At 29.0% G+C, this 11370-nt stretch overlaps 2 protein-coding genes across 3 annotated transcripts; both read left to right on the top strand.

Moving 5' to 3' along the window:
* The first annotated feature begins 700 nt into the window (after positions 1-700).
* Positions 701-4623, top strand: LOC110616634 (vacuolar protein sorting-associated protein 26C). 2 transcript variants are annotated; one of them, XR_002488236.2, is made up of 11 exons: positions 701-855; positions 936-1028; positions 1221-1285; positions 2320-2374; positions 2641-2730; positions 2907-2991; positions 3091-3186; positions 3447-3631; positions 3710-3935; positions 4073-4172; positions 4244-4623. XR_002488236.2 is itself a non-coding variant. In XM_021759068.2 (11 exons), the coding sequence occupies exons 1-11, from the start codon at positions 802-804 to the stop codon at positions 4289-4291; spliced, it is 960 nt and encodes a 319-aa protein (XP_021614760.1). In that variant the 5' UTR covers positions 701-801; the 3' UTR covers positions 4292-4623. The 2 variants fall into 2 exon arrangements, 1 of the variants encoding a protein (XP_021614760.1); XM_021759068.2 differs by having other exon boundaries at positions 3710-3798.
* Positions 4624-10136: 5513 nt separating this feature from the next.
* Positions 10137-11343, top strand: LOC110616635 (60S ribosomal protein L19-1). The gene is made up of 2 exons (XM_021759069.2): positions 10137-10292; positions 10743-11343. Exons 1-2 carry the CDS (start codon positions 10181-10183, stop codon positions 11174-11176), a joined length of 546 nt encoding a protein of 181 aa, XP_021614761.1. The 5' UTR covers positions 10137-10180; the 3' UTR covers positions 11177-11343.
* The last annotated feature ends 27 nt before the right edge of the window (positions 11344-11370 follow it).

Genomic DNA, 11370 nt, shown 5'->3' with positions numbered 1-11370 from the left:
ATTTCTATATTATATAGCCTTTCAAAAATGTTTGCTTCAATTTTTTTATTTAAAAATATATTTTTAAATTATTATTAAACATAAATAAAACACAAGACTTTATTTAGTAATAAATAAATCTAAATAAATTGAAAAAATACCCACCACTCAGTCCCCAGTCCCACAGCCACCCATCCACCTACTCGCCAAAGTCAGAGTCTCTTTTCTCCTTCGCCTCTCTCTCTCACGGCCATTATTTATGGCTCGAGTCTCTCTCTCACAGGCGTCGCTCATGACTCGCGTCTCTTTCTGATGGCCGTCGCTCGCATTTTTCCCTTACAATCGTGGTAAATTATAATTTTAATATTGTTTGAATTATTTTATAATTTAACCATTATATTTGATTAAGTATATTAGGTTAGAAGTTGTTTATTAATTTAGATTTTATGATTAATTAATTGGATTTTATGATTAATTAAATATATTAGGTTAAAATCAATTTTTATTAGGTCCAAATTATATTATAATTCAATAAAATAAGAGAAAAGGTCAAAACCGATTTCGAACCGAATTGAACCGAATCACTTCGGTTCGATTCGGTTCAGTTTTCTATTTTATTTGGTTCGATTCGGTCTATAATTTAAAAAAATCAATTAAATCGGTTTTGGCCGGTTCGATTCGGTACCGAACCGAACCGACCGATGCACACCTGATGGCATAGTACGCTGGAAACTAAAAAGCACAAGGATTGGTTTCCGTTTCATCCCCTCTCGCGACTCTCTAGACATATTCTCCTTGATTCAGTAGCTTGGCGTTCTCCTAATGTCAACGATAGACCTCAAGCTTTCTCGATCCAACCGAATCTATCGCTCCTCTGTATGTTCTCTTTTTCTCCATACACAAACATGTATGCACAGATCTACAGTTAAAAACGACATCGTTCTGTACACTTTCAGGAACCTCTTCAAGGCAAAATTGTCATCAAGTCTCCATCTTCACTTTCTCACTATGGAATTCGCCTCACCATCAATGGATCTGTTAACATGCAGGTTTTCAATTCAGTCCTCTGTTTGGTTTCTGACAGAATGAGAAGCAAAATTTCAATTCAAAAGATTATTTTAGCTGTAAAACTTTCTTGGAATGGATGGATTTTTTTTTGTTTAGATTGTCGATTCAATTTGGCTGCCTTTACTTTTGGTACTGATTTGTGCCTCAACTTTTCGATGTTAAAATGTTTGCAGATTCGGGGAGGATCTGCAGGAGTTATTGAATCCTTTTATGGTGTTATAAAGCCCATAACCATTGTGTAAGTTCTATTTTGGATGTTTATTTAATTGCAAAAATACTTTGAATTCCTCTTCCCAGCCCTTAAACCAAAAATAGTAAACATCTGCGCGCATGCACACAAAAGGGAATTATTTTCTTCAATATTGGAATTGGGTAGCACTTGGTGTCCTTTTGCAGATGGTAATTTTAAGAAGAGAAATTAGTTGACAGTTCTGTGATCAATTGTGTAAAGCAAGAAGAAGAGGAGGAAAAATAAAGGACACTGCCACCCAAAAACTATACTTAATAAGATAATCTGCTAACATTTATTCAATATAGAACAAAATGAGGTTTATGTGAAAAAAAAAAATGAACCCACACAAACACACAATGTTGATGATAACGAGTCTTGTCAAGCTATTAATTGATATCAGATAGCCAGCTGAATTAGATTAAAATAGTTTATGTGCTTATAAGAGTACAGAGAAAATAATACCACCAAAATGCATAAAAATTCAACATAAGCACACGCACTTAAAGCAAACCACAAACTGTCTTCTTTAGCAAATCATAGATGGTATCATGTTTTGGAATTGATTCTACAATTATACTTGAACGGGAAAAGTTTCTTTGCAATATGCAAAATGCACCGAGATAAATAATATTCTCTCTGTCCCACAAAGAGCCTCTATAGTTATTTTTACGTGGATTAAGAGAATATAGTTATGATAGTTAAAATAATAAATTTTATATTATTTTTCTTAATACACCCTCCACTTATTGTTCCATTACTAAATCATTCTAAGAACTAATAAATTTTATTTTTTAATGCTTATTAAATAAAGTTATATTAGAAAGCTAATAAATAAATTGTCATAGCAAAAAGAAAAGTGATCTATAACTTCTGACAGATTAAAAAGAAAAGTAAACCTATTTTTTAGGATGGAGGGAGTAATTAGCATGCTTCATTTAGTTTTCATTACCTTTGATTTTAAGTAATATTTGTCAAAAAATTTATATGTATGGCTCTTACCTATATCCATAAAAGTGAATTGTTTTTTCACTTGGTAATAGGAATAAGAGCTTCGAGATTAGATCTTCAGGCAAGATTGATTCAGGTACTTCAGAGGTAGATATAATTTACAGTAAATTAAATTTGAATGATATTATCAAGTTCAAGCAAAATTTTTTCTTGTGATGGTGATTGAATGCCTATTATGTCGTTATTACTCTCAAGTCATTTGGTTTCTCTTGTGGGAATTATCTTCTTGCTAGTTATTAGATCATTGTAGACACTAATTTCCTCATGCAGCTTCTATGTTTTTCTTTATTTTACCAGCCAATATGCAATTTGTTTTCTTTGCGATTTTATAAAGTCTTTGCTTCTTGTGGCAGATACCATTTTCTGTAATTCTGAAACAACCTGGAGAAGAAAGCTTAGAAAGGTTTTACGAGACTTTCCATGGAACAGACATTAGCATCCAGGTGAATATTTACTTATAAAAGTGACAATATATTTGTTTGATATTTTTCATTATCTCATTGTTTTTATGTTTTCTATTTTTTTCCTCCCTTTTAATATCATCTCTTTTCTTTCACCATTTTTTTAAAAAACAAAAGTTTCTTTTATAACTTGGATGATTAATGAGATCTTTCAATAGTATTTGGTGACTGTAGATATATCGAGGGGGTACCTGCATAAATCATTGTCTACAACCATGGAATTTATAGTTGAAAGTGATAAAGGTGAGATTGTGGTGTTCTATGTATTATTTGCCACTGTTTTTTTGTCTCCAATAATTGAACTAAATATCTTCTTCCTTGCTGTTGCTCTCATATTTTCAGCTGATCTTCTTGAGCGATCAGTTTCTTCTGAGATGGCTATCTTTTACATTACCCAGGACACTCAGAGACATCCACTGCTTCCTGAATTAAAGTCAGGTCTGCTTCTTATTGTCTGTCCTTATTCTCTTCTTTCTCATTCATTAATATAATTAATATAAGTTTGTGAGCTGTTAATTTCATCTCTAGCTCTTTTGTCATATAATATAAATATATATGCAGTACGCACATGTCTGTTTGTTCATGTATGATTTGGAGGATATGAATTCCAGCTGCATGCATTAGTTGTTGTATATATGTAGCTTCATATTGTTCAAAGATTTGTTAACTGTGTGGTTTTGGACTTTTTGGTTGAACAGGTGGTTTTCTGGTGACTGGAAGGATATCCACTCAATGTTCATTGTTGGATCCTATTAGTGGAGAGCTAACCGTAGAAAGATCTGCAGTTCCCATTTGCTCTATTGACATTCACTTGCTTCGAGTAGAGTCGATTCTCCTTGGAGAGAAAATTGTGACTGAAACCTCTTTGATTCAAACCACACAGGCATGACACATTCACATCTCAAATTATTTTTAACTGAAATGATGTTCATTCTTACCTTTTTCCTTTTACATTTATCAGATAGCTGATGGAGATGTCTGTCGCAGTATGACTTTGCCCATCTATGTTATCCTGCCCCGTCTTTTGACTTGTCCAACTGTCTTAGCTGGGTGAGCTTTGTATTCTTGTTTGATCAAGTTATTCTGGTGAATGCATGAAGGTGACAAGCAAAAGGACCCTTGATTAGATTAAAATCAGTACTTTGCTGAAGCGTTCAGCTACTACTCAAATTATATTTACCATTTTGGTCAGTTCAAGTAGATTTTAAGCGCTATCTCACCTACCATTTAATGCGTGGCTAACATCCTTTGTTTAGCTCTGCAGCTTCTCATGATTATAATTTCATTTAGACGCCTTAATAATTTCCTTTTCTTTGTCTTTCAGTCCATTTTCAATTGAGTTCAAAGTGTCCATTGTTATCAGCTTTCAATCAGAACTGTCCAAGTTGCATACAAAATCTGATCCAAGAACTCCAAGACTCTGGGTAAGCATTATTTTAAAATTTCACTATAGAAGCAAGCTATTTTTACATCTAAATGTCTTTTCAATTTTCAGCTGGCAATGGAAACTTTACCTTTGGAACTCGTCCGTACAAAAGGATGAGTTCCATATGAAGGCAACCATTCACTGATATGTTCGAGCGTGATTTTTCTAAATTGTGCCCTTCAAGTACAAGGATGGCAGTGCAAGTGCAGCAGTAACTGAATTTTGTGGGTTATTTGTGGTCAGCTTCTGCTTCCCTCTTGTGAAATATGTTCTGTATGCAAAGAATTAACTTTAGTGTAAATATATAAGTCTACTTCCAGCTTGGAATCATGTTATTTGCATTGTGAAGCTGTGATCCAGCAGGAGCCTGGTTATGAAGATCCATGGAGTCTATTCTTCTGGTTGACATGCTCTAATTGATTGGCATTTTCTGATGTTTTTTTGTTGAACTGAGAACTTCATGTTTCTGTAGTTTCTTCTACTTCTCTTTTTTTTTGAAAAATGTTTCTCTAGTTTCACCCCAAATAAGGTGTGGCAACTTTTTGGTCGTACATATATACTCAAAACAGGATTTTAAAGGGGAAAGCTGAAAAAGAAGAAAAAGACCATCTCAGAAAAGAAATCTGCTTTGTCTCTTTTTTTTCCCCCTTCAAAGGTAAATATTTCATTGATTGAAATCTCAAAGCTCTATTGCAACATAAAGAATCAGGGCAAAAGCCATATACAACAAACTCCTAAAGACCCATAACCACATGTGATCCGATTTTCAGACCCAGAAAGAGTATCAGCAAATTACCGTTCTTCCTCACTGGAAAAAGCTCAAATAACCGCTGCCCACAGAAAGATTAACATACAACATTGACCCTCACAACAGCAGTCAAAGCCCTAACAATAACTTGAAGGACGGAAGAGTCAACAACAATAAAGAAGCAGAACTAGAGCCTTCCAGAAGAAGAGAGAAGCAACATTCAATTGTATGCAACACTGGATTTGGAGCAGACGGTGATAAACGAGACACTAAGAGAAAGGGAGTCTGAAACCTTCGCGATTGGGTTAAGCCACCACTGCTAGGGCCATAAATATCGTTCTCTAGTTGATCAAACCAACAAATGGGGAGATTGCTTCACAATCGACGTTGTCCTCCTTACCGACCTTGATAAACATCGATCTAGAAAAGCAAAAACCGAATCCACCTGGAAACAACCCAAGCAGGCAAGCATGAGAGCTCCTTTATAGTAACCATGGCTTGCCGTAACAACAAAGAAGGAAAACACTGGAATAGAGAAAACTCTCTCTCTAATCTCTAAGAGTGAAAGAACACTATGCTTTGTTGGAATGATAACACAAGCAATAAATTAGTGGATCTAGAAATAAATTTATTTAATGCAAGAAAATCCTTTGAACATCAATAGAATATGAGATGCGTCCAGTGGCGGAGCCACGTGAGAGCTAAGGAGGTTATGAATCCCTGAAATTTTCAAAATTTTTAGAACTATTTGGATATTTTTTCTTTTAATTCTCAATAAATAAGTAAAAATCACTATTAAATTCTTAAGTTTTTTAAAAATTTATTAATTAGTTATTTGCAATTTGAAAATTATATAATTAAAATATTTTTTTTATTTTATAGAATCAATTTTTTTAATTTTTTATCAAAACAAGTATTAATTATCTTGAATATTTATATTATTTAAATAATATAATTTTAACTATACATATTATTTAATATTTAAATTTAAATATAATTAAGAGTAAAATAAATTATCTAAAGGTCTTTGACGAATTATTAAATAATTTAATTTTATAAAATATAAATTTACTAAGTAATTTTAATATAGAAATAAATTAATAAATTTTATAAAAATTCTGAAACTTGATAATAATGATCTCATATATAAAATCACTGTCTCAAATATTATTTGTACAGAGACTATAAAATTTGCTTTTATTTTTTAAGCTTTATATTTCAGGTGTTTTAATTATTTTTTTTAAATATTTATAAGATAAGTCATTCACTTATTATTTAATTTATTTTTATATAATAAAAGTGGTTGTTTTTTAATTTACTTTTATTTATATGATTTGAAATTATATATTAAATTATTTAAATTTTTATAAATAAAATTTAAAGTTTTAGGAAAAAAAAAGAGTTTTATGAGTTGTGATTAAACTATTTAATAGCTTTTATAAACAATTTAAATTTTAAAAAAAATAAATTTAGAGAAAAATGAGTTTAATAGGTTACGACTCATATTATTTATTTTTTAAAAAAATCTTAAATATATATAAAATCAAATAGTATTCATACAGTAAAGTTAAATTATTTAAATTTAAAAAAACTTTAAAGTGGGCAAATTAATTCAACTTGCAAAATTTTGTAAATATGAATTTTTTTAGAATTACTTTGAAACTTCTTCAGAACTTTAACTTTAGTATTTATATAGATAAAAAATTTAGATAAATTTTTTTAAAAAATAACTAAAAATAAGACTCCATTGAAAAAATAAAATTAGACTCTACCTAAATTTTTAGATCCGTCGCTGAATGTACCCTTCTTATTCTTTTCCTCGAAAACCAATTGATTTGCCAATGAAGTTTAATTAGTATATAACATAAAGATGAAGGGAATAAAATTGCCATGTATCACTTAATAGTGTTGAATCCAAGAACATCAGCTAAATTCCCTTATAGATCAAGAAAACCCAGACTATTAGCTACCATTTTTGTTAGGTACGGGCAAGGAAGTAAAGTTGGAACTGAGATTAGTGACATGGACGAGTAAGGTGCCATTGTTGAGCTAGCCTCAAACAATGATTCCAGGTTTTGATCTGCCATGGCTTGAGAAGCAGAGGTCTGAGATAATGAAAGTATTATGTTGTAATTTGTAAGCTCAGTTTCTTTTTGTATTGCACTTAATTAGTGATAACATGTGAAGTATAGACTCCTATTAAGATAAGTGTTCCCGGTCCAACCGACTTTTAATTGAGCATGTTCCACCATGATATAAACCCAATCGGTTAGGACTTGAAAAAAATTAGGGTTGAATGTCGATCTCTTGCAGATCGATCATCTCCTCAGTATATCTCTGAAACCATAAATGTGTGTGTGATGAATTAAACTTATGTGATGTATAAAATAAACACAATATAACCAAGTTGGTTTCTCATTTATTGGCCAAATGCACACGATCTCTGTCCAATATGAGAAAGTGTTGCTGGTCAGAGCGACCAATAGTGTATATATATCCTTAGCAAGCATGAAAAGGTGGATATATACTGATGGACCACACAAAAACCACCATTTTACATTTCTAAAAAAATTTAACCTCTTCAAATATAATACCTAACCCAATCATTCTCATTTGCTATCAATATTTACTCTCTTTTAAACTAATCCCAATTTATTGATTTTTTCATTAAATCAAACCAATTATCTAAGTGTCCAAATCCCATGCCTCTAAATCTCAAGTTCATCAATCGGTACCCCTTTCTCTCATGCCTTTATAGTATTGTTCTTTTTTTAACTATTTTTTTTTATTGTAGTTCTTTCGAAATTTATTTCTAAAAAATTATAGATTTTTATTCTATACATTTAATTGAATTGAAAGTATCTAATTAAAGATTAATAACCAAATATATAATTAACGGGATTTAACTCATTGATATTAGAGTGATTTTCATACTCAAGAGGTATCAAATTTGAATATTAGTCAAAGCCAACTGTAAAAAGAGGAAAAAAAAAAACATATATATACACTTCACCTCTTTGTCTTGTTTTCTTACTGTTTGTCAGCCAAGAGATGAAGTAATTTCTCTCCTGTTAATAGAACCGCTGGTCTCATTTTGGTCAGTTTATATATCCTTCTTTCATGAGCTTTCAAGATTGCCACCTTTGGCTTTCTGCACACTTGCATGCGTATAACTGGTTTAGGTTTTTTCAGAGTGAAAATAATCATTTAGTCCCTCAAACCCATTAGTTAATTTATTGATTTAAAAAACTTATTAAAACTTCCATGAAATATTAAAAAATCTACTAATCAGTTTTTTATTAACTTTAGATATTAAGTATTCTACTATATAAACAAATTTAGTGTTTATAGTATGAATAAAATTTATTAGTTAATTCCTTAATTTTATAAAAATTAAATTAATTAGTCTCTCTAATTGATAATATTTTAAATTTTTTTAATATTTAATTATTAAAATTTAAAAAAAATTAATTAGTAAATTTTTTAATACTTAAAATATGTTTTAATATATTTTTAAAAATTAATCAACTAACTAGTGAACTAAATAGTGATTTTTTTTTTCAAGAATCTTTTATTTATTCAAAAAAAAATTTTGGATTTCAATGGACCCACATGGGCGTCAATTCCTTCCCTGCAAAAGTTAGTTTAATTCTTATTTTATGGGAGATCTTATTGTTACCTAATTGAAAATGAACTTACTTTGTTAAGAAAATAAATTAAACTTTATGAAAATTATATATATATTTTTTTAAAATTGGAATTGGAAAGTAGAATTTTTTTCTCTCTCACATTTACACAGATGAACTTACCAATTTATGTGAGTGATTTATTTTTTTAAATTAATCATTTTATAAACAATATATTGTTGATTTTTAAATATATAAATACTTTTTTTAATTAATATAATATAATTATAGTAAATTATTAATAATAATAATATTAAAAATAATACTTTATTCTTTTATTTATTATTTTTATGTTTCAAAGTGTTAGTACTTTTTATATTTCATAAAAATGCTACTACTTTTTTATTAATAATTTTTCATAAAAATGCATTTTTAATAAATTTATAGAGTAAAAATACAAATAGTATAAAGATTTTTATTTTTTAAAAATTAACAAAAAAATGTTAATGTGTATATTTTCTTTTGAATTATTATTATTATTACTATTCAATTGGTTATATTTGATTTGATTAACTTTTTCTTTTCAAGAGTTTGATATTTGATTTGATTATTTTAATAAAAAAATTCTGAACTGAGTTATTTTTGTTAACTCAAGGTGTAATTTATGAAGTTTATAAAAGGTTGGCAAAATAAAAATTTATAAATTAAAAAGGATAAATGAAATAGGGCCAAACTGATAAATCCAACTGAACTTTTTTAATTCAAACTAATTAAACCCAAGCTTCAATTCGGTTCAACTATAAGTATTTCTTATCCTGTGTGCTTTTTTTTTAAGGTTTATTTATTTATTTATTTTTATTTTGATTGAATTTTTTATTATAATTCAAATAATTATAATAGACATCATATGATACAATAAAAGTAAGAATTATTTAATTATATAAAAAAAATACTCATTTCATTTCTTTATATAAACTCAAAACATTGATTGATTTTTATATTTAAAAAGTGAAACTCTTAATTTTTATGATATTAAAAAATTCAGGTCTCTTTATTTTAAAAATTATATTAAAGAATTTCTAATATTTTTAAAAATTAATTAATTAGTGTTTCTATTAAATATTTTATTATTTAATTCATTTTAAAAAATTTATTAGTTAATTATCAATTTTTTAAAAAATTCATTAATTAATCTTTTTATATCAGAAATATTTTAAATTTTTTATAAATAATGAAAAAAATTAAAAAAAACTAATTAATAATTTTTTAAAAAAATTAGAAACATTTTAATATATTTTTAAAATAAAAAAATTAATTAATAAATAAGATTAAATAATTAATTTTTTTAATTTAAAATAAGCGAGTACAAAAAAAAAATCCACATCATTCTACTCCTGGTCCAGACTTTGTCCCCAAGAAAAGAAGCGGCAAACAGGTTCCTTGTCAATGTGGAAAATGTAAGAAAAGTCAAACAAGAAATTCAAAAACTTGATTCCCAAGTAATATTTCTATTTCCATCTTTGGCCTCACACAGACAAATGAACCATAGCTTTAAGTCCTATATATAAACATTATTTGCACACTTTGTCTAAGTATCTTTCTGTGTTTGATTAGAAAACAAAGGAATTTACAATGGTGTCACTGAGGCTGCAGAAAAGGCTAGCAGGCACCATATTGAAGTGTGGAGAGGGAAAATTGTGGCTTGATCCCAATGAGACCAATGAAATTTCATTGGCCAATTCTAGTATGTATTTCCTCTCTTTGCTTCTTTTCTCAAGTATTATTCTCTTATTTTGTTTTTCCTGGGAAAACCCTTCTGTCTTACTTTGCAAAGGGTAAGGTGGTAAACTATAAATCCTTCTTCTGTTTATTTGATCTTCACAATTTTTCAACAGCTCTAAACTTGAGTCATTGAATATAAGAATATAAAGTTTTTCATTTTCCTTGCATAATAGTTCACAACATTTTAAATTAAACCATATTTTAGTATCTCAAAAAATCTTGAAATTTCAATTGCATCAACTATCCGGTTCATTTTCAAATCAAACTAAATTGAAACATTAAAATTCAATTTCACTTTTTTATTAAATCAAATAAAGTTATTAGAAAACTAAATCCGGTAATAATAAGATACTAATAAATGAAGAAGTAATAATGAAGCAGAATGAATATGATATTTGACGTGGAAATGCAGGGATGAACATAAGAAAGCTGATAAAGGACGGTTTCATAATGAGAAAACCACAGAAAATCCATTCTAGAAGTCGGTGCAGGAAGGTGAAGGAAGCGAAAGCGAGAGGGAGGCACTCAGGCAATGGGAAGAGGAAGGGAACAAGAGAGGCAAGGTTACCTTCAAAGCACATGTGGATGAAGAAAATGAGAGTTTTGAGGCGGCTGCTTCGCAAGTACAGAGATCTTGAAAAGATTGACAAACACATGTACCATGAAATGTACATGAAGGTTAAAGGAAATGTTTTCAAGAACAAACGTGTGCTTATGGAGAGAATTTACAAGTTGAAAGCTGAGAAAGCTAAGGACAAATTGGTTTTGGATCAATTTGAAGCTAAGAAAGAGAAGATTTCATTGAGAAAGGAAGAAAGACTCAGCCAGGCAATATGTATGTGTTAAAGTAAATAAAATTTCTCAGTTCTGATGAATAGTAAATTATGTGATTTCGTACTGATTATGTACATTTTTGTGGTTTATCATTGTCTAATAATATGTAATGTTTATGTGTACTCATGAGGTTATTTTAATATGACCTCTCGTTTGTTTTATGAAAAAAATTTTTTTTTTATATTTTCTGACATTTAACATACTAA

The sequence above is a fragment of the Manihot esculenta genome, chromosome 6, assembly GCF_001659605.2.
Source record: "Manihot esculenta cultivar AM560-2 chromosome 6, M.esculenta_v8, whole genome shotgun sequence".
NCBI lineage: Eukaryota > Viridiplantae > Streptophyta > Magnoliopsida > Malpighiales > Euphorbiaceae > Manihot > Manihot esculenta.
Note: the sequence above shows the minus strand (reverse complement) of the source record. Positions and strands in the feature narration are given on the sequence as shown.

Coding starts and splice junctions, on each gene's coding strand:
- LOC110616634 (XM_021759068.2), top strand. CDS start 802: ATGTCAACGATAGACCTCAAGCTTTCTCGATCCAACCGAATCTATCGC. Junction 1,286..2,319: donor ATAAAGCCCATAACCATTGT/GTAAGTTCTATT, acceptor ACTTGGTAATAG/GAATAAGAGCTTCGAGATTA. Junction 2,375..2,640: donor TTGATTCAGGTACTTCAGAG/GTAGATATAATT, acceptor TTCTTGTGGCAG/ATACCATTTTCTGTAATTCT.
- LOC110616635 (XM_021759069.2), top strand. CDS start 10,181: ATGGTGTCACTGAGGCTGCAGAAAAGGCTAGCAGGCACCATATTGAAG. Junction 10,293..10,742: donor AATTTCATTGGCCAATTCTA/GTATGTATTTCC, acceptor GTGGAAATGCAG/GGATGAACATAAGAAAGCTG.